This window comes from Dermacentor albipictus, chromosome 9 (genome assembly GCF_038994185.2).
Source record: "Dermacentor albipictus isolate Rhodes 1998 colony chromosome 9, USDA_Dalb.pri_finalv2, whole genome shotgun sequence".
Taxonomy (NCBI): domain Eukaryota; kingdom Metazoa; phylum Arthropoda; class Arachnida; order Ixodida; family Ixodidae; genus Dermacentor; species Dermacentor albipictus.
This window is the reverse complement of record NC_091829.1, coordinates 57,492,891-57,516,203: the sequence shown is the minus strand read 5'-3', so window position 1 is coordinate 57,516,203 and position 23,313 is coordinate 57,492,891. Positions and strand designations below refer to the sequence as shown.

The 23,313-nt window shown below is 48.2% G+C and overlaps 1 protein-coding gene across 1 annotated transcript in view; it reads left to right on the top strand.

The window, feature by feature from the left end:
- LOC135921372 (uncharacterized) overlaps positions 1–23,313 on the top strand; it is a 49,313-nt gene that overhangs the window by 24,162 nt on the left and 1,838 nt on the right. The window contains exons 6-7 of the mRNA XM_065455708.2: positions 16,894–17,070; positions 18,080–18,202. Coding sequence (XP_065311780.1) covers positions 16,894–17,070; positions 18,080–18,202 — 300 coding nt within the window. The remainder of the gene's footprint in view (positions 1–16,893; positions 17,071–18,079; positions 18,203–23,313) is intronic.

The window sequence follows — 23,313 nt, the reverse complement described above, 5'->3', positions numbered from 1 at the left end:
CAAGAGCTCCTCGATCGTATTATGCATGCCTAAGGCCTCTAGCCTTGCGGTGGCCGCGTGATCCGGAAGGCCCAAGGCTGCCTTTGTGCTTCGTCGGATTATGGTGTTTAATTTGGCTAAATCTGTGACTGCGAGTTTGACATATTGTCACGTGGTAGTGACGGTGAAGAAAGAACACAGTAGCAGTACTGTGAAAGACAAAGTAGCTTTTATTGGGCGAACCTGTGCCCACAAAACAGGCTACACTTAAAGCACAACGATAGCGGCGAACACAGCCGGCGATCGTCGAAAATCTCATCAGCGGGTCAAGCGCGTCGGCTTTTATAGAGCAGTCGTCGAATGTTCCAGACTAATCGTTCGGACCCGCGTGCCTTCCACAAAGTTCTACACCATTCGCGTTACGCGATGAAATCAGATAACACAAGGTTCGGCGACAACACGCAGCCGGGTAGAAGCATCGATAACTTTCCAGAAACGTCGGATACATGCAGGCGCGTCCCGCGCTGTGCGATTACATTTGTTAAGCGGCGAAACGTGGTCGCCCGATGAAGATAACTACACGTGTCAATACCCCCCTCTTAAAAAGCATCGACCCGATGCTATATACAAGCGAAATAAAAATACCCGTAGCAAAGAAAACAACAACAAAAAATAAGGAATTTCGTCAGCGTCCGTAAAAGGGTTTAAGGCGCACCACGTGGACCACTTCAGATCGTGCGCGGCGCCGCTGTGAATGCGAAATGCCATCTGGCATGACCTCATAGTCCAGAGCGCCAATACGTCGGATGACCTTGTAGGGTCCGAAATAGCGTCGGAGTAGTTTCTCACTGAGTCCTCGTCGGCGTATCGGTGTCCAAACCCAAACACGGTCGCCGGGCTGGTACTCAACAAAGCGTCGTCGGAGGTTGTAGTGTCGGCTGTCGGTCCTCTGTTGGTTCTTGATCCGTAGGCGGGCGAGCTGTCGGGCTTCTTCGGCGCGCTGGAGATAGCTAGCGACGTCAACATTCTCTTATAGCTTCGCGTTCTCGCGGCGAAACTCGGTAAGGGCTTTGGCGGAGTGGTCGAGCGTACTCCTCGGTGATTATGCGATGCTTGGCGACTGGTGTTTGTCGAATCCTCGATGTCGTCGAAAAGCAGTCTTTGTATCGTCGGAGCAGACTTCTGAGCTGCTGTTGCTTAATCACTGGGAGACTTGGATTAATGTCGTAGTCTGGTTCGGGAACCGTGGTCGTCGGGGTAGATGTGGCGGAATCCGAGAGGACAAACGCATTACTGATTTCCACAATTTCCTCGATGTACGCGATTGTAGTGCCCTTGTTGATGTGCTTGAACTCCGGGCTGAAGTTTGTCAGCAACACTTCAGTTTTCCCTCCATGCAGTCGAGCGATCCCTCTTGCGACGCAAATTTCACGGTCTAGCAGGAGGCGTTGGTCGCCTTCGATGACACCTTCTACGTCAGCGGGTATTTCGGTGCCGCCCGAAATAACAATGCTGGAGCGGGGCGGGATGCTCACTTGGTCTTCGAGCCCACTCAAGGCGTGGTGACTACGAGGGCTCTCCGGCGGTATCGCTTTATCTTCCGACAGCGTTATTGACTTCGACTTCAGGTCGATGACTGCGCCGTGTTGGTTCAGGAAGTCCATACCGAGAATGACGTCTCGAGAACACTGTTGGAGGATAACGAAGGTGGCAGGGTAAGTCCGGTCATGAATGGTTATCCTTGCCGTGCAGATTCCAGTCGGCGTAATCAGGTGTCCTCCAGCGGTGCGAATTTGAGGGCCTTCCCATGCAGTCTTAACCTTCTTCAACTGGGCGGCGATGTGTCCACTCATGACGGAGTAATCAGCACCGGTGTCCACTAAGGCGGTAACTGCGTGGCCGTCGAGAAGCACGTCGAGGTCGGTGGTTCTTTGTCTGGCGTTGCAGTTAGGCCTTGGCGTCGGATCACGGCTGCGTCGTGTTGAACTGAAACTGGAACGTCGCGTCGTCAAGTCGTCTTTCGTCGGTGTAGTCTTGGCTTGCTGACTTCGTCGGGACGGCGGCGTGTCGTCATTAGGTCATCGAGATGGTTTCTTCATCGACTTCGTCGGCGGCGGAGGATCTTCGTCAGTTCGACGAACAGCAACCGCACCTCCATCGGTTGCTGCTTTTAGTTTTCCGGATACGGGCTCGCTGACCGGCCCAGGGCTGGGCCGGTGTACGGTCGGCGCTGCGGTGACAGGTAGCGGCCTGGTGACGGTGAACGGGATGGTCGTCGAGAGTTCCGCTGAGTGGCGGCTAGGTAATCGGCGATTTCACGTGGGCGCTCGCCAAGCTGTGGACGCGGCGCGTTGACGGCGAACCCTCTCAGTCGCAGATCGCGGTATGGGCATCGGCGGTACACATGGCCGGCTTCTCCGCAGTGATAGCAGAGCGGGCGGTGGTCGGGGGCTCGCCAAATGTCCGTCTTCCTCGCGTAGGTGCGCTGGGCGACGTATTGGCGTGCTGGCTGCGGCGGCGGCGGCGGACGACGGAATTGCGGCGTTGCAGGACCCTGGCGCGGTCGCGCAGGGGGGCTTTGACGGCGGGCGACGGCGGCGGCGTAGGTCATTGCCTCCGGCTGCGGTGATTCTGGTTCCACCTCAGGAACTCCAAGGGATCGGTGCACCTCTTCTTTCACGATGTCGGCGATCGAGGCCACTTGAGGCTGCAACGAAGGCAAGACCTTGCGCAGTTCTTCGCGCACAATGGCCCTGATGGTCTCGCGCAGATCGTCTGTGGCCAGTGATTGAATTCCTGCGTAGTGGGTAGAGCTCGTACGGCGGTTGAATTGCCGGTTCCGCATTTCGAGTGTCTTCTCAATGCTGGTTGCCTCGCGAAGGAACTCTTCTACGGTCTTCGGTGGGCTTCGTACCATTGCGCCGAAAAGTTCTTCCTTCACACCACGCATGAGAAGGCGGACTTTCTTCTCTTCGGGCATATCCGGGTCGGCGTGGCGGAAGAGACGTTTCATTTCTTCCGTGAAGATAGCAACAGTCTCGTTCGGTAGCTGCACTCGGGCGTCCAGCATGGCTTCGGCCCTTTCCTTGCGCACGGCGCTCGTAAAGGTGCGCAGGAAGCCGCTACGGAAGAGGTCCCATGTCGTTAAGGTCGACTCCCGGTTCTCAAACCACGTTCTGGCGGCGTCTTCTAAGGCGAAGTAGACATGCCGCAGCTTGTCGTCGGAGTCCCAGTTGTTGAATGTCGCGATTCGCTCGTAGGTCTCCAGCCAGGATTCCGGGTCTTCAGTCGCTGCTCCATGGAAGGTCGGTGGGTCCCGGGGTTGTTGTAAGATAACGGGGGACGCTGGGGCAGCCATTGAGGTTGTCTTGACCACGAACTTCTTTGTCGCCTCAGGTAGAATTCCGTGCTCTGGGGGCAGTCCTTGCAGTCTGCGGCTAGCACGCTGGTCTTGTTCGGTGTCGGTTTTGTCCTCGGGCTTCGGGCTTGGATCGCGGCTTTGCGGGGGCGTTCGGTACATGAACGCACTAGCACCTCCACCAGATGTCACGTGGTAGTGACGGTGAAGAAAGAACACAGTAGCAGTACTGTGAAAGATAAAACTAGCTTTTATTGGGTGAACCTGTGCCCACAAAACAGGCTACACTTAAAGCACAACGAGAGCGGCGAACACAGTCGGCGATCGTCGAAAATCTGATCAGCGGGTCAAGCGCGTCGGCTTTTATAGAGCAGTCGTCGAATGTTCCTGACTAATCGTTCGGACCCGCGTGCCCTCCACAAAGTTCTACACCATTCGCGTTACGCGATGAAATCAGATAACACAAGGTTCGGCGACAACACGCAGCCGGGTAGAAGCATCGATAACTTTCCAGAAACGTCGGATACATGCAGGCGCGTCCCGCGCTGTGCGATTACATTTGTTAAACAGCGAAACGTGGTCGCCCGATGAAGATAAGTACACGTGTCAATATGGTGTCGAGTACATGGTTCTGCTAGTTATGTATGCCTGCACAAGTCGAAGCAGATCGCCCTCGCCCATGCCGTGGTGCCGATTAGCCACCCGGCGAATGAGCTGTAGTGTGTAGTTGGTCGCCCTCTGGAGTTTCTTTAACATGAGCCCGCAGCGCAGCGTGTTCTGAAAGTCTAGCCCCAATATTTTGATACTGGGGCGCTCCGGGATGGTAAGTTCTCCGACTTTAAGCTCAAGGAAGCGCCTTCTCCGTGGTAATCCCCTGGGACAGCTACTCCTGCTGGGCTTGATCTGGAGGTATTCGGATTTTTCCGGTGAGCACGTCAGGCCCCTTGACTCCGCACAAGCTTGTACGACGTCGATGCCGCGTTGCATGATCTCTTGAAGAGCTTGTGGATCATCCGCCGCTGCCCATAACGTCACGTTGTCAGCGTAAAGGCTGTGGTGAAGCCCAGGAATAGAGCACAGCAGTTCCGGGAGCCCGCGCATCGCCGCGTTAAAGAGAAAAGGGGAGATGACTGATCCCTGCGGCGTGCCTCGGCTCCCCAGCTCTATAAATTCAGTTTCATGTTCGCTGACTTTGATCTGGCACTTCCGGTCGGTGAGAAAGTCTCGGACGTATTGGTACGCTCGGTTTCCGACACCCAGTTCATTAAGTATTAGGACCGATTAGTCTACCATAATCCTCTAAATGCACATTAATACGCCGAATCCACATTCATCGACCTTAATACTCCTTCATTCATAATGCATAATCCACGAAAGTATTCCTTAATGCACCCTAATCCACTTTTATCGACCCTATTCTACTCTAACCCTCCTTAATGCACTTTATTCCTCCTTAATCAACCCTAATGCTCCCTCATTTGGTTTAATCCATTCTAATTCACGATAATCGTCCTTAATTCATTTTATCCCACCCGAATCCACATTCATCTACCTTTGTCCACCCTAATCCTCCTCACTCCACCCTAATCCTCCTTCATTTACTTTATTCACCCTAGCGCAGCATAATCCTCCTTAATGCACCTAAATCCTTCTTAATCCACCATTATCCTTCTTCGTGCACTTTAATCCACCCTAATCCACTTTAATCGTACTTAATGCACCTCAACACACCTTCATCCACCCTAATTGATCTTCAGAAAACTTAATCCACCCTACTCCTCCATTATGCACCTTAATCCACCATAATGCACCTTCATCGACGTTAATCCACCTTAATCACCCGTAATACACCCGAATTCATCTTAATCCAACCACTAATTAATAATTACTTTACTAATCATTAATCATCTCTTAACGCGGCTGCACATGCTTTAGTTCGCTTCCCGCTTTCCTTCGGTCACGTGATATTTTCCGTACCTCACAACGGGACCTTGAAACAGAGGTCTAAGGCTTTCGCTTAATAAGCCACACACAAAGGGGTGTGTCACAAGCAATACTAGATCAGACGCACGAAGTAAAGCATCGGATCATGTGGCAGAAAAATTGTCTGGAGTATAGAACTCGCCCCAAAGCTCCCTTTACATCGGTATACCACGTTCATATGGCTTTAAGAAAAAACCAACCTCCTCATAAACGTTGCCTCCAGCATTATCGATGCTGTTATTAGCATTTCTCAAAATTTTCAACCCCACTCGGCCGTGCAACTGGCCTAAAATAACACGCCTCCCTAGAATCCTGCGGCCCAACCGCGGGAGCCCAGGAGGAAAAGCGCGCCGTGCGCAGCCGGCGGGCGAGGAGAATAGAGGAGGAAAGCGCCGTGAGGAGGAGAGTGTCGCTACTTTCAAATTATCAAGGGGCTTTAACCCGAACGCGATATAGGCGACATCTGCCGCGTAAAGCGCTAACCTCCAAGCGAGTGCCAGACATGGCCAGTTTGGCGTTTTTAGAATTGCTAGTAGGTACGGCGGGGCGTGGCACTTTTGACGGAGATCGACGTTTCTGCGCAGGCGCGAGTAAGAGCGGGCGCGAGAGAGAAAATCTGGGGGCCTTTGCTCCATGAATGTATGACTAAGCCTAGGCATTGCGGAGGAGGTTTCATAGCACGCGTCGTATTCGTCGTATTCGTCGTATTCCCCTAGACATGCCGGCATTGCGGAGTGCGGTCGATTTGGTTTATACGCTCCGCCGCTGGCTGCCCGCGCGGTGAGGCAGTGGGCACGAACGTGATCGCTGTGTTTGAAGAGACAATGTTCTGACTGGCGTTGTATAAGTCGCGGGTCGCTTTTCTCGTCACGGTGATAGATCGGATTTTTTACAAGCACTGCTCCAGGAGGGCACAAGTAACCGGCAAACGGAGGCCTCAGGGGAGCACCTGAGGTTATCTTAAAACAGGTGGCGCAGGATCTCCTCGGCTCCCAAGCGGTAGCGGGGGGGTCAAAGCTTGAAGCAGGTCTGCGCGTGGGTTGGGGCTGCAGAGGCCGAAGCATGCCAGGGGGTGTTCGCATAACAAATTGGCTGTCCACGATACCGGACCGCCGATCTTATACTTCCCTGATACGCGAAGCCCTCTACGAGCCCCAACCCACGGACCAGTCCGGCATCTGGCATTGATGTACCCGTTGCCGCTTTGGTGTCCTGGAGGCGCCGCCAATAATGTTAAATAATGGCACGTTGTTTTCATTAGTAAAAACATGATCGAATAAATACAATTGCCTCGAGCGGCCAACTTGCGCTGGTAAACTCAGCACTCCCTTGCCCACAAGTGCTGTTAGAAAATGTATGCCAGTGTTATTGTGTGCTCAAATTGCTTTTGTCCGGAGATGTTGAATTTAACCCTGGCCCTGGCCATAGCAGCCGTAACAACCCTCAAAACCCGACGTCCGAATCTGACAGTGGCGCCATACGCGCCCTTTTAGAGGATCTAAGAAGCCGCTCAACAAACATTGAACAAGGGCAGGTCGAAATATTGAACTCGGTTAAGTCTATTACATGCAGTCAAGAGGAACTAGACGTGAAGGTTTCTGATATTTCAAACCGGCTTATAAATGTTGAGGCCAAACTTGCGGGTCTTGAATCCGTCCGTCAGGACCTTAATGCTCTCAAGTCAACTGCTGAACGACTAGTCAAAGAAAATTATTCATTAAGGGCCCGAATGAACGACCTGGAAGATAGATCCCGTAGAGATAACCTCTTATTTTTCGGTATACCTGAAGGCGCTGGAAGCACCGAAACATGGTTGCAGTCAGAGGAAAAAATTGTGAATATAATACAGCAAAATATGTCAATTACCCTTTCTAGTACCGATATCGTCCGGGCCCACCGAATCGGCATTGCAGAGTCTACGAAAACGCGGCCAATAATAGTGAAATTTTCCAACTACAAAACAAAGGAAATGCTATTAAATGCTCAGTCTAAACTCAAAGATTCACATGTTTCTATGTCTGAAGATTTTAGTCCATCTACAAGACATACTAGAAAAAAACTGGTGGATTTTGCGAAGGCAACGGCACCTAACACGCGCTTCAAACTGAGGCACGTAAGGTTATTCTTAAACAAGAAATGCTATACGTATTGTGCTCAAAGTGATAGCGTTTGTGAACAAACTAGCGTGTATGCTACTACTTCACGTGTTGATCCCAGTGCCGCAAGTGGTTCTGATGATTCGAGATAGCTGGCTGGGCGCCTCCGTCAGCGTGCGCAGCCGATCCCTGGACTTTCAGTGCTGTTCACAAATATACGCAGTGTTGTTCGCAATCGCGATGACCTTTGTTGTGCCGCCTATACCACATCAGCCGACATTATTGTCCTAACGGAAACATGGCTGAATGATTCTGTTAGAAGCACGGAAATCCTCGCTACCCAAAAGCGGTATTCCATATTTCGTTGTGATCGCACAGCCGCACGTGGTGGCGGTGTTCTGGTCGCTGTTTCTGATCATCTCGATAGCCTTCACATTGATATTCACACGACGCTAGAATTTTTATGTGTGCAGATCACGACTGAATATCAAAAGCTTCTATTATGTGCATGCTACCGTTCGCCCTCTACTGGGATTGGTTTTTGCAGCGACCTTCATGACGCGCTGAGCGCTGTGTGTGCCAAATTTCCGAATATTCCAGTTTTTTTATTTGGTGATTTTAATTTCCCTAATATTAAATAGTCTAGCACTTCGTATACCACTATCAACTCTTCGACAGAATCGTCTAATTTTGTAAATCTTTGTTCCGACTTTTGTTTAACACAAGTAATAACGCAGCCTACGAGGGTCACATTGTCAACATCCAGTGTATTAGACTTGTTGCTAACAACGGCCCCTGATGCTGTTTCCAATATTTCCTATTTATCAGGTGTAAGCGATCATTCTTTACTTCATGTCATGTTGAACTACCCTGCTCGAACGTCGCATAACAATATAAAAGTAATATATGATTATGCTAAAGGAAATTACACTGCAATTAATAAAACACTTGCAAACTTCCTTGACGAATTTCTGGCTAACTTCAACGAGAAATCCGTAAATACCAATTGGCAACTTTTCAGAAACAAGCTTTGTGAATTGGTCGACTTATATATTCCTCGAAAAAAGCTTTTAACTAACTGCCACTATCCATGGTACAACCGCTCATTAAAACGTCTGGCAAACAAAAAAGGAGGCTTTTCCGCAAAGCTAAGTCTTCAGGAAAGCGTGAGCACTGGTCAGCATTGAAAAAAACTGTTACTAGCTACAAGAAGTCTTTGAAGGAATCGAAGCACTACTACTTCAATGTGACGTTGCCAACGTTTTTAACAAGCAATCCAAAAATATTTTGGAGTAGTGTCAATAAATGAGACCCTCAGTAAAACCCTATTTCAAGCACTGATGTCGCCGAGATCCTTAACGAGACCTTTTGTGCCGTTTTTTCAAGTACCGTAACTAACATTACTAATGTTAGAGACTATGCATGTAACATAAGCTTTCCAATGGACCCTGTCAGGTTTAGCTATGACGGAATTATCAACATAATTAACAATTTGAAAATCTCCTCTTCTTGCGGGCCTGATAACATTAACACCAAAGTCCTGAAAAATACTGAAGTGTGCTCCGCAATTTTTTTACTAAAGATATGTGAGCAATCGCTTGAAACAGGAGATATACCACACGAATGGAAAGTGGCTAAAGTGATTCCACTCCATAAATCTGGCGACAGGCATTCACCCCTCAATTATCGTCTCATATCATTAACTTCCATTTCATGTAAAATCATGGAGCATATAATCTTTTCTCAATTATCTGGTTTTCTTGAATCATTTTCGTTTTTGACGCCTACACAACATGGTTTCAGGAAGCAGTTTTCTTGTGAAACACAGTTATTATTTTTCAGCAACGACATTTATTCCATTCTTGATGAAGGTTCAGAGGTCGACGTCATCTTCTTAGATTTTTGCAGGGCTTTCGATAAAGTATCCCATAGTTTACAATTGTATAAGCTTGCTCATCTTCACATCGACCCGAATGTTCTAGCATGGATTCGTTGTTTTTTGTCTAAGCGCTCACAGTTTGTCCACATTAATGGTCTTCAATCATCTTCAATGCCGGTTAGGTCTGGGGTACCACAAGGATCGGTACTCGGACCCTTGTTATTCCTTGTGTACATTAATGATCTGCCTACCAATATAAAATCTTCCATCAAACTCTTTGCAGATGATTGTATACTATACCGTGAAATTAAAAACACTAATGATGTCCACTTATTGCAAGCAGATCTTAACTGCGTTACTGACTGGTGTGCTAAATGGAAAATGGTCTTAAACACATCAAAATGCAAATCCATGCGCTTTTCACGTCAAGGTGTGTCGCCACCAGCCTCTTACAGCATCAACAATGCTTCGTTAGCCCCGGTTACCTCGTATAAATACCTCGGTGTACATCTGACATCAAATTTATCCTGGAATCAGCATATCACCTACATTACTGGAAACGCAAACCGCATGCTCGGTTACATAAAAAGAAACTTTTCTAATGCGCCCATTTCCGTCAAACTCCTACTTTATAAAACACTGGTTCGTTCAAAGCTTGAATACGCCGGGTCGATATGGGGCCCTCAAGCTAAGTCACTTATATCTGTGTTGGAAGCTGTTCAGAACCGTGCCGCTCGTTTTATCCTCCACAACTATGACCGCACATCAAGTGTAACACTAATGAAAAACACTTTGTCACTACCATTACTTTCATTGCGCAGGAAAATTTCACGACTCTGTCTTTTTTTTAAGATCTACAATCTGAATCCTGTTTTGAAAAACGCTTTGCTCCTTTCACCCGCCTATGTTTCATCGCGCATTCACCATCCACGCAAAGTGCGCGTTCCACTTTGTCACACTACCGCTCGCTTAACTTCTTTCATTCCAACTACGTCATCCGAGTGGAATCACTTGCCAGCAGATGTGGCACTCGTCGATGATCTCGAGCACTTTAAGAATAAGTTAAGTGTCTACGTTTCTTCTTCATGACATGCGTGCCTTTCGTTTCGTGGTCCCTCACGAACTCTGTGTTGCTGATTTTCAAGTTTGCGTTGTTAGTTGTTTTCTTTTCTCGTTTTTTTAGCCTTCCATGAATGTGCACAATTTCTGAAATCTGTGAAATCTGTAAAACTCAGTGCAGTGAGCTTTGTAATGTTATGTATGCAATGCTATGCTATAATGCAATGACATGTAATGCTGTGACCCATGAATGTATTTACATATCTTGTTATCTGTATTATTGTATGTCTTGTTCCACTCCCCTCAATAATGCCCGCAGGGCCATGAGGGTACTTGAAATAAATAAATAAATAAACTATCTCACCCCGTGACTTCTGCCGGCACGCCTAGGGACAAGCGCATACCGCGCACGCCAATATACTCCTCCGTAGTACCTAGGCAGAGTCGTATTTTCAAGGAGCAAAACGCCCCACATTTCGTCTCTCGCACCCGCCCTTACTCGCGCATGCGGGAACGTCGATCGTCTCCGCAAGTGCCGCGCCCCGCTGTACCTACAAGCATTTGAAAATACGCGGCCATTTGATGAGACGTTAATTTGAGGGATCGCCAGCCGTTTCTGCGCAGGCCCAAGTAGGAACAGGCGCGAGAGAGGAAATTTGGGGGCTTTTGCTCCTTGAATAGATGACTCTGCCTAGGCACTACGGAGGAGGTTTCTTGACGAGCACATCATAATTGGATATCTCCGCTCCTTCTGCGCATGCGCGAGGAGCAATGGTTGCGAGAGAGAATTGTGGGGACTTTCGTTTCTTGAGATTTCTCTTCGCCTAGGTACTACGGTGAAGAAACTTGCTAGCTCCGTTTGACGCCTAGGTACTACGGGGAAGAAACTTGTTAGCTCCGTTTGTCTCTAGCCAAGCTGGCTGCACAGAATTGAGGGCCTGCGTGGCCGGCAAGGCGAAAAAGCCGTGTCCGAGGTAAGCTTGTTGCTATTTTGTTGCGACGGTAGCATATTAAATTTTTATGGTCGCTGGGGCATATGCTTGGATGTGAGGTGTCTTCTCGGATTACTGTGGTGGCAGCGCATTACATGACGCCCATGCAATTCATTAGTGTCTTTGAGCAAGATCAGCATACTGCACACTAAATTTAGGAGATTCGCGACACGGAAACAGTTTATGAATTCGATTGCAGTGCCGATGCTAGTTTGTTGCTTTTTTTTCTTTCTCTTTTTTTGCGGCGGTAGCAAATTAAATTCTGACAGTTGCAGGAGGCTGCGCTTGGACGTGAGGACTTTTCTCGGATGACTTCAATGGCAAAGCATTACTTCGTGCCGATGTTTGTTCATTAGTGCCATTGAGCATACCACACACTTCAGGGGACTCGGGAGAAAGGAAACAGTTTATGAATTCAACTGCCGTGCCGATGCATTAATGTACCTGAGCATACAACACACATGGAAATTCGTGGGAATTGAAAAATTTGTACTCTGCCTCGCCATGCAATTAGCGCCGTATATCGCTGTGAGAGGTGTACAGCGACACTCGCAAAAGGCTACGCCCTGCGGATGAATACGGAACAAATGTGTGCTAAAGAAAAATGGTCGTCATGAAATTTCATAGCAGTACACCCTCGTGAAAGCTGTACAGTAACACTGATATTGGCTACGTGGTGCAGATTCGTAGCGATTCTGAGGTGCTTGCGCGCAAGGGTAATTAATCATGGAGCGCGTATAACTAATCGCGGCTGTTACGATTTCTAGCTCATATACGGGGCGCTCTATGGGGGCAAAACAAGGGCTCGGATCGCTACAAACGCGTGCGAAATAGCTCTGAAGGCTGCCAGTACACTTGTTCGGCGTTTCCGTGCTTGTACTGCGACAGGAGACGTGACGGCAGGTGCGCACGTATATCACACTATATCTTCTGACAGTGGCGGCTTTCCACTCTTGTACACTACGCCGCAATACACTACCCATGGTTGATTGAGCGACAGTTGCGCCTTGCGGCGAAGCTGACTTTACGCAAACGGCATTATGCAACGCTCGAGCCGTCTTGTCTGTCACTGCGGATAGAAAACGCATGCACGCTCAAGCTATTTGAGCTGCACCATTTTTTCAATGTTTACCCTTCTTTACTAAATGAAGAGGGTAACGTACGCCTGTGTGGGTGATTTAAAGGATTGATAAAAAATGGTCGTGGCTTAGCTAAGGTTCAGCCCAGCATGCGAAGCATAGTAGCCTTTATTTTAGTTGTTCAACCACTGTTTAGCCTGGTGAACTGCTGTTGCTTGGCTATATTTGGTTCGGCTAGACGAAAAAACAACTCATGCGTTACTCTGCTTCGCCTTCAAGAGTGGACCGCGACAGCGTTCCCGTCGACCCGCCACGGGTGTAAGACAATCGGCTATGGCGCAGCGACTACGCGCCCCGCATTGGACGCGGTGAGCGTCGAGCAACGCAGCGTTCGACGCGGCAACGAAATGTGCGCCTGAGCAAGCGACGCACGCCTGAGCCTTAGAAACAGCTCGTTTCTAAGGCAACACCGCATTCATAGAGGCGCTTTTGTACCGCTTCGAAGCATCGTACTCGTGGCTCAGTGGTAGCGTATCCGTCTCACACTCCGGAGTCCCTGGTTCGATTCCCACCCAGCCCATCTTGCAAGAGTTGAGCCAAAGCCACCTAGAAACAAGCGCAGCTGCTTATATACCGCCGCGACGCCGCTAGCGACGGCGCGAGTTGGAGCACCGTTTCTCCTCTGTCGTAACGTCACTGTGTCACGTGGTATGGAATGGGGTCAAAGGTCATTGAAGGCGACAGCGCCGCGCCTGAGGAGCTGGGTTGAGCTCTCGTAATATGCTTCGCATAAAAGCGAAGTAACCTATGTTGAGTCAGTCAAAAAAGTGTATTTATGCAGGTGGCCACCCTCCTGTAAAGAAAAAAATGCAATTCAGTGATGACCCTCTGCAGGTGTATCTGCACCTATGTAAGCACAGCCGGCTCAGCAGTCACAAAGGAGCAGCTGAAGAGAACATTTAATGCTCATTATACGACATTGATAACGATTAATTTGTGGTCAGCCAGTGACAAACGCATTGCACTAAATAGTGAGACTTCGTCTTAATCCTCAAAGCTTATGTAGCGAACAGACGAGCAAAAGGAGAAAACAATCCTTTCATACAAGGCAAGTCATCCATGCAGTGGAATTGCGTTTATCGTTGGTGTAAAGTTGACGCAACTTTTACTGACACTTAGTTTATGTTAGTGCAGGTGCTTCTACTGGATACATCAAAACTATGATTTATCAAATCTGGTTGCCTTCTTGTAGTTTTAGAAATTTTCCTCTGGTCTTAAGTCTTTTCAGAGTGTGGAAGAGCTGGCTGATTGCACAAACCACGTAGCCGATATCAGTGTTACTGTACAGCTTTCACAAGGGTCTACTGCTATGAAATTCCATGACAACCATTTTCCTTTAGCATACATTTGTGCCGTATTCATCCGCAGGGCGTAGTGTTTGTCCAGTGTGGCTGTACAGCTCTCACAACGATCTACGGCTCAGAATGCATGGCGACGCAAGTTTTAGTACTTTCACATAAAGAGCACGAAATGTTCCATTCCCGCGAATGCCCAAGTGTGTTGTATGCTCAGTTACACTAAGAACTAATGCATCAGCACGGCACTTGAATTAATAAACTGTTTTCGTCCCGCGAATCTCCTGAAGTATGCGCTTTGCTGACCTTGCTCACCGACACTAAAGAACAAATGCAGCGGCACGATGTAACGCTTTGCCACTAAAGTCATCCGAGAAGACACCTCGCTTCTAAACGTATCCCCCTGCGACTATAAAAATTTAATATGCTACCTCGCAAAAAAATAGCAACAAACTCACCTTAGACACGGCTTTTTGCCTTGCCGGCCACGCAACCGAACGCCTGCCACGCATTCTGTCGATTATGCTGCGAGCTCGGCCATGGACCAGAGGAGCTAACAACATTCTTCCTCGTAGTGCCAAGGCGAAGAGCAATCTCAAGGACCGAAAGTCTCCGCATTTCTCTCTCGCACCCACTGCTCATCACGCATGCGCAGAAAGAACAAAGAAATCCAGTTATTACGTGCTCAAGTTTTCTTGTAGCCGTTTGTCCGTAGGCTGACTGACTCACCATCAGGGCCTATGCCGCAAAAAACTCTTTCCGACGTACTCTGACTGATTGACTGGTTCTGACTGGTGTTTCAGAAGTCACTGGGCGCGGCAGTGGTGAACTTAGCGTTGGTTGGTGGCTGGACGTAACGATATTTTTATTCAACGGTGTTTTTCATTTATTGCAACAACGAGTCATTATTTCGCATTATTGGCGGAGCCTCGTGGACACAAAAGCGGCAACGGGGACAGCAGAGCTAGAACCGCACGTGCCACGGATGCATAATATCGGCTGTCTACTGTCGCGAACCACCCATTTTTTATGCGAACACCCCCTGGCACGTTTAGGCCACCGCGGCCGCACCCCACGGGCCACCCTGCTTCCAGCTTTGAACACCCCCCCCCCCTATCTTTTGGGTGCGTTGGAGATCATGCGCCATCTTGCATTCCTGAGGCCTCCTTTTGCCGGTTACATGTGCCCTCCTGGAGCAGTGCTCGTAAAAAATCCACTCTATGGTCAGGACGGAAAAGGCAACCCGCGACTTACACAACAACAGTTAGAACCTTGCCCCTTCAGACACAGCGATCACCAAATGGGGCGTCCGTGCCCACTGGCTCACTGCGCGGGCAGCCAGCGTCGGAGCGTAAACAAACTCGACCGTACTCAGCAATATCGGCACGAATGGAGACAAACGAATACAACGCGCGCTAAGAAACCTGCTCCGTAGTGCCTAGGCAATGCCATACATTCAAGAAGCAAAAGCTCCCAGATTTTCTCTCTCGCGCCCGCTCTCACTCGCGCCTGCGCACAAACAGCTGGCGATCCCTGAAATGAACGCCTCGTGGCCGGTTTTGTATCACGGGTGTTCCCGCGGCTCGAATCTGCGCAGCTATCTCAGCTCGTGTGGGGTTCGCGTGTTTTCACTTTGAGTCTCATCATCACATCTCGCAACGACGATAATAAATCCTGAGAAAAAAGAGGTACTACTGCCAGAGCCTGCTGGCGAGCACCTTTCTGAAGATGCATGACGCGTAGTGGAAGCGTTCACCGAAGAGACGTTGCCAGCGGCGTGTTCGCGACCGACCTTATTCCCCAGGCCCTTGTAGTCCGTTGTCCTTGTAGTTTACGTGGCGCTCGTCGAAAAGAACGAGGTGTTTATGCATCAGTTAGATTAGCAATTCCAATGTCACAGCTCACCTTAGGGACAGCGACAGAACTAGCTCATCGCGCCTGATTGGTACGCGGTGAGGGAATCCGGCGCCAACTAAATATCGGTCCGGGACCGATCGGCACGGAAACGGATATACTGGCGAATATCGTCGCCGCCGAAATTGGTTCCACGCCACTCCAGACGGCTAATGTCGCAGTGTGAATACGGCTTCGCTCAGTTTTCAAGGCGCAGCGCGGCAAAAAAATCAATAGTTGTAAAACAAAGGAAGCAACACAGATCACTGGCTGCGACTACTGACAAGGTGGTGGATTTAGCATAGCGTGACCGGTGGTAGACGGACGTAGTAGACGAGCTCTTGCCGGAAGAAGCCCCGCCACCAAATGCCAACCCCTTGGTGTTCAATGCAGCAAGAAAATTTCGTAGGCTTGGCTGAAAGAGGCGTTCATATTTGAGTTACGCATTGTGCATGTTTCAGAAAAAAAATGTAACCGTTTAAAATTTAAAAAAGGCCGTTTTACGAATTTTGCTACGACGGCGGCTGTCCTCACGTTAACTTTCTTGGGTGTTATTGCATGCGTATCTCTGGGTGCGCTAGCCAGAGAAACTCATGGCCATCGTGAAGTCACATGACCATCGTGACGTCACATGGCCATCGTGGGGCATGCAGAACATCCCTTTGTGACGTTTGCTGATCCTGCACTTCACGTATCGTGTCACATCATCGGCCAAAATGTCAGACGTGTGACGCCAACAGACAGTTAAAACTAGGAAAGCGTAGAGTAAGTTAACTACGGATAGCAGGCCTAGATTTAGAACACGCGTAATACTGAACAAGAGTGGATGCGAAAACGGCGCTGTGGTAGCTCAGTTACGCACGCGAACGAACCGCCGACGCGTTACCTTATCGCCCACTTTCAATTCCCTTTCCCTATGTTCTACATTGCAGCTTCAGCCACGGTTATTTTCCCCGATGCTTTCCTCGGCTTCAGTGTCTCTTGGCATTATATGGACATGACAAAATCGAGCCTCTCGATTTCCGACCTCTGTCTCAAATGCATATATATATAAATATATATATATATATTAATATATATATATATATATATATATATATATAGGGCACATACAGGCTTGCCAATAGATATATTGCCAGGTTTGTATGTGCCATTTAAAGAACCGCCTCCTGTAATACTTGCTTACTGGTTTTTATTTCATTTTTGCATTCTGCGCGCAGAGAACCATTACAACGCTCATGACGAGAGACAAGCAATTCCCCTCCAACACCAAGGTGGGGCTGTCCTTCGAGCTGGGCACCCTCGTCTACACCGTAAAGTCCGCAAAGAAAGGTGTCGACTCAGATTTGGTCAACATGCCGTGCAAGAGCCTCTACGTCACCAACTTCGACGTCGTGGTAAACTTTTCCTATTATTTTTCGCGACCCCAAGCTCATTTTGCGAACACGTTACTTGGCAATCCGAAAGCTATTTGCAATTGCCTCGCAACAGGTATTTGCAATTACCTGCGCAACAGGTATACAATACATGTAGGAAACACTAGTCGTGTCATTGTGCTATCTAAATTGGTTTTCACGTCAAGAGAGGAGGAAAGAAAGATGTCCAGGACCACCACAATGTCGCCGAATTCGCGTGCTTACAGACGCGAAATTCTTAGGCCGAGTAGTAATACTGCACGGTACAACTGTGCACAAACCTATATGTGAATAAGGGCGTATATTGGTTTAAAAATCGCACCTTCGCAAGAAAAAGCGTGTTCTTGCTCCGATGCTGGAACCCGTGAGACCAAATGAGGTGACGTGAATAAATAAAGAAGCGAGCAATGGAACAGTTTTACACAGCCATTCATCTTTAAGGGCGTAAATAATCTTAGAGTATGTGTCCGTGACATCACGTGTCATACGAGGTGCTTTGTTGTATGATATTTCAAAGCTTTAGCATGTGCACGTAAACGACTTACAGTTTACTGTAATTTGGAACGTACAGTTACAAATACAGTTGTATTCTTTTATTCCAGAGTTGAAGTGTGATGCGCATGACGCCGGAAAGATTAGTAGGTCCGCCTAGCACTACGCAAATATATACATAAATTCATAAATGCGGCATGCAGCAGCTAAAAGATTTACCGTTCAGAGGAGAGTACTGATCCCCCTATCGATTCTACGTATGAGGGTATGGAGGATCTACGTATGCAGCAACAAATCCTAAAAGCCAACAAGTGCCCCCGTGCCGGGCCGCGTCTATTTCCTGCAGTGATACGCTTTAACCGCTCGCTTCCTACAACTCTCTGAAGGGGTACGAAGAACGATCGCTCGTTCTTCGTGCGGTCTCAGAAGATCGTGTTTTTTTATTCCTACGCTACCTCTTGTTACAAAGATATGCTATTCCGCTCTTCTTATTTTCTAGCCTTGCCTAGCAAACAACCAGACCAACCGAGCCAAAAGATTTGAAGGCGTCGAGGTGGCCCAATCAGAGGCGGATATATCGCAGGTCATACTCTTCGAGAGCAACAACACTCTATTCTACAAGGTGAGTTCCCTGCACACCTGAAGCGCGAACCCCGAATATATTTCTGCATGCGTGCGCCCCGTGTTGCGCGCCTCAATTCAAACGCCGCGCGATGTTATTGCACTGCGGAACCCGTGTTGTCGAGTGCGAAAGGTGCTAGCAAATCACGTGACGTGTGTGCGACGTCCAAATGCAGGCGGACACGTGCTATTTGTGAAGGACAGCGAAGTGTGAGCCGCACACAAACAGCGCATCTCAGATGATAGGGCACTTGCAGGACAAGGCCTGCTGTGCATTGGCCAGGCACGATATTTTACCGTACGGTTATCTCCTTTCCCAAAGCACCAGTTGATGAAATTGACTGGGACAATTCGTCGTGCCTCTTGTTTGCTTGATGCGCCATGTTCATTTCCCAATGTCAAGGAAGCCAGCAATATGGGTCGAGAGGCAGTCGGGCAAAAATACTTTCTCCGTTATGTGACGTGGTTGCAATATTTACCAAGCAAATTGCCACTACAGCTTCATGGGGAACTACAAGACAATTGACAGCTTTATTAGACAGCTATACCAATGCTGGGAAGATAACTTCACATCCTAATAAAATGTGTTGCATTCTTTCCCTGGCTTCAGCGCCGCAAGCACGTGGCTAGGCTGAAAGGCAATAAGGTTGCACGCAGCAGAGTGTACCAAGAATCTCTGGATCCGGACAGGCGGCCGATAAAAACTGACCCTGTCAACTTCTAACACCAGAACACTGTCGAGTAAGCATAGCTTAGCAGGACTCTTTGAGGAACTATCAGAGATTGTTTTGGACATCATCGGCTTTAGTGATATTAGAAGAACAGGTGAGGCTTGTACATTGCTGAATAATGGCCACGTCCTCTGCTATAGAGGTCGCCCAGATAAAAAACAATACAAGGTAGGATTCCTAATCCATAAGGACATAGCGGGCAACATTGACGAATTCCACAGCATTTGGGAGAGTGTAGCAGTAGTCGCAGTCAGACTTAATAAGAGGTATAGATTAAAGGTGGTACAAGCTTACCTGTGCTCCAACATCCACTCTCGATGATGATGAAGAAGATCAGTTTTATGGAGATGATGAATTAGGGATGAGGGAAGTGCAAACTCAGTATACTGCAGTAATGGGCCACTTCAATGCAACAGTGGCGAAAAAACAGGCTGGTGAACAAGCAAGTGACAACAACGGCATCGATTCTAGGAACCCTAGAACAGAGATGCTGGTAGAGTTCGCAGAAAAGAATAAGCTGCGAACGATGAACACCTGCTTGATTAAGCGAAGCAACACAAAGTGTACTTGGAAAAGCCCTAATGGTGAAACAAAACATGAAATTTATTTCGTACTTTCTGCCCATCCCAGCATAGCATATGATGTAGAAGTGATAGGTAGGGTAAATTTCAGTGGTCATAAGTAAGCGAGGGCTAGGATTCACCTCAATTTGAACCGAGAAAGAGCAAAATTAGTGAAGAAACAGGTCAACTTAAAGGCAGTAAGGGCAAAAGCAGACAAATTTCGACTGGCACTTGTAAACAAATATGCAGCCTTAAAACAGAGAGATGATGATGACATAGAGGTAATGAATGAAACAGTAAGGAGGCTGGCTTCAGAGGCAACAATGGAAGTGGGAGGATAGGCACCAAGGCAACCAGTAGGCAAGCTCTGCCAAGTAACAAAGGACGTAATAAGGAAACGAAAAAGCACGAGAGCGTCCAACTCAAGAGATAAGACAGAATTCGTGTAACTGTCAAAACTAATCAACAAGGCGAAAATAAGTGATATACTAAACTATAAAAGACTGAAGAACCCGTAACCAATGGACTCAGCCAGCCTGAAATTAGTCAGAAGGAATCTTCGCACAGGACAAACCAAGAGGTGCGAACTGAAAGATAAGCAGGGTAATATCATGAGTAATGTCGAAGGTATAGTAAAAGCAGCGGAAGAATTCTATACAGACATGTGTAGTACCCAGAGGAGCCACGTTACCTCCATTGGAAGCAGTAATGAACAGGTTGGAGACTCTCCACCTATAACTAACGATTAGGTCAGAAGGGCCTTGCGAAACATGAAACGAGGTAAAGCGGCAGGGGATGTAATAACAGTCGATTTAATCAAAGATGGGGGAAACATAATGATTCAAAAGCTGGTGACACTCTACACGAAGTGTCTATCGACATCAAGGGTTCTAGAAAACTGGAAGAATGCAAACATAATACTGATCCAGACAAAGGGAGACATTATATAATTGAAACATTATAGGCCCATTAGCTTACTCCGATGAATATATAAAATATTCAGCAAGATATTCTGCAATAGAATAAGGGCAACACTGGACTTAGTCAACCAATGGAAAACGCTGCCTTCAGGAAGGGATACTCTGCAATCGATCACATCCATGTTATCAGGTCATCGAGAAATCCGCAGACTACAATCAGCTTCACCGTATGGCTTTCATAGATTACGAAAAGGCATTTGATTCAGTAGAGATAGCAGCAGTCATAGAGGCATTAAGCAAATAATGCTACAGGCCGATTGCATACATTTCTTGAAAAATATTTACAGAGTTTGCACAGCTACCTCAATTCAAGACAACAAAAGTAGGAAGATGCCTATAAAGAAAGGGGTAAGGCAAAGACACCCTCTCCAGTGCTATTCACTGCGTGTTTGGAAGAAATATTCAAGCAAACAAACTGAGAAGGCTTAGGTGCAAGGATCGACGGCGAATATCCTGAAGCCTTCGGTTTCAAGATGACATTGTTCTGTTCAGTAACACCAGAGACCAGTTACAACAAATGATTGAGGACCTTAACAGAGAGTGTAAAAGTGGGGTTGAGGATTATTATGCAGAAAACAAACATAATCATGAAGAGCAGAGCAAGGGAACAAGAGTTCAAGATCACCAGTCAGCCTCTAGAGTCACTGAAAAAGTACGTTTACCTAGGGCTATCAATCACGTGAAACCCTTACCACGAGAAGGAAATTCACAGAAGAATATAATGAGTTGCATCGCACACGGCCGAAATGTCAGCTGCTGACTGGAAGATAGTCATTAACTGAAAAGGAAGGTGTACAATCAGTACCTTTCAGTGGTGCTGACATACAAGCCAGAAACTTGAAGACTGACAAAGAAGCTCCAGCACAAATTAAAGCCCGCGCAAACTGCGATAGAACGAAGAATGCTAGGTATAACGGTAAGAGACAGAAAGAAAGCGGTTCGAAACAGAGAGCAAACGGGTATAATCAATATTCTAATTGTCATCAAGAGAAAAAAATTGAGATGTGCAGGTCAAGTAATGCACAGATTAGGCGAATGGGTGCCATGAATGGGTGCCGACGGAAGGAAGCGCCGTCGAGGACGGCAAAATACTAGGCGAGGTGATGAAATTAGGAAATTCCCGGGCGCTAGTTGGAATCGGTTCGCGCAGGACAGGGGTAATTGGAGATCGCAGGGAGACGCCTTGGTCGTGCTGTGGACGTAAATTATGATAATGATAATGATGGCGATGTCAATGTACCTTGGTATGCAATATACCTGGTAGCGAAGTTTCATAGAAGTCCCCCGGTTCAGAACATGGCGGTTCATTCGCGGATGGAATGGTCGATGGATGGATGCTATTATCACCCCTCTCAAACAGGGTGGTGGGTTGCGCCACCAAGCTCTTGTTCTTATTTGGCCTAATCTCCTACCAATCTTCTTCAAACACACACAGACACGAATGATTCCCAGCATCAAACTTTCTGAACACTACTAGGAATTTTGTGTTTTTATACCTCCCTTATTTTACGTCTCTCTGCTGTTTGGCCACCGAACATCCAAGCGCCTCTTACAAAGCTCTTTTGCGGAAATGTTTACCCCTGCTATCTCGGAACCCAAAGGCTTCACAAAGAGGCCAGAGGAGCCTAAACCGACAGCTGGGTAGATAATTTCACACTCGAATAAAATGTGTTGCAGTGCTTCCCTAGCTTAACCGCAGCAAGCACATGGCTATGCTGAAGGGAACTACTGAAATAGTATTTATTAGCATCTTGGGTGACTCTTCAGTTTCGCCTTCGCGAATGGAACCTGATCAGGCCGGCTGAGTCTGTCTCGTGCTCGTTGCTGCTCCTCGGATTGACGTATCAGTCGCTTGGCTTGGGCCTCCTTTGTTCGATACTCCGGATTCCCGGCCCGCTTTTTCTGCATTGCCTCCGCCTCTCTCGCCCTATATTCCGAATCCTATAGGAAACTATTATGGCGCATCGCGTCAGCGTGCCCAGCCTTCATCCCCGCCTTCCCCGCTTCGGTCTGACGTGGCCGACCTCCCCACCGAGCAGGAGTGCGCGTTCCATCAGAACCCACCGAAGAAGACGAGTCAAAAGAGCACCACGCACTGGTAGACGTCACCGCAGCCATCGCACACGTGTTTTCTCTCGACGGCCTAGAGCGGGCCCAGCCTGCACTTAATCGGTATACCCATTCCCCACAGACGAACAGTAATTTCAGGTTGGCAACGCCGCGTGGCAGACTCCTGGGCCGACGAATGGAAAGTTTCCATCGGTCCACTACTCCGGACAGACGAGTCCTGTAGTGTCAAATTACTCCGTCACCACGCGGACACCAACTCGGCGGCCCCTTGGCTGGTTTATACTCTTGCCTGTTCCTCCCTTACACAGGTGGCCACGCATTTGCGTGAACATCACCTGTCGTGTTCCCTAGAACGACACCACGTAACTCGCATTCACGACCCTATCGATCAATCAGGATTTTCACGTCATAACGCCACCAACGCTGGCATTTCCGCGACTCGAGCTCTTTAAGGCTGTCCGGTTGAAGAATCGAAGATTCGATCGATCTTCCCATCGGGTGACAAACTTAAATGATGTCGGAAGCATTATTGTGGCGCACGTGCCAGCGATGTAATGCCGCTTCCATTGCAGCATTGAGATCCCGACGCGGCAGTGTTATATTAATTAGGCATCTAGTGACGCGCCTGCGAGGCACATACACGACCGAGTACAGAAACAGCTGGATCCAAGGATTGAACTGTACATTGGTAAAATTCCCGCACAATCCCACAATTCGCCATGAGTGCGAAGGTCTCTGTCCCTCTGACGGCGTCGCCTGTCGTGGTTT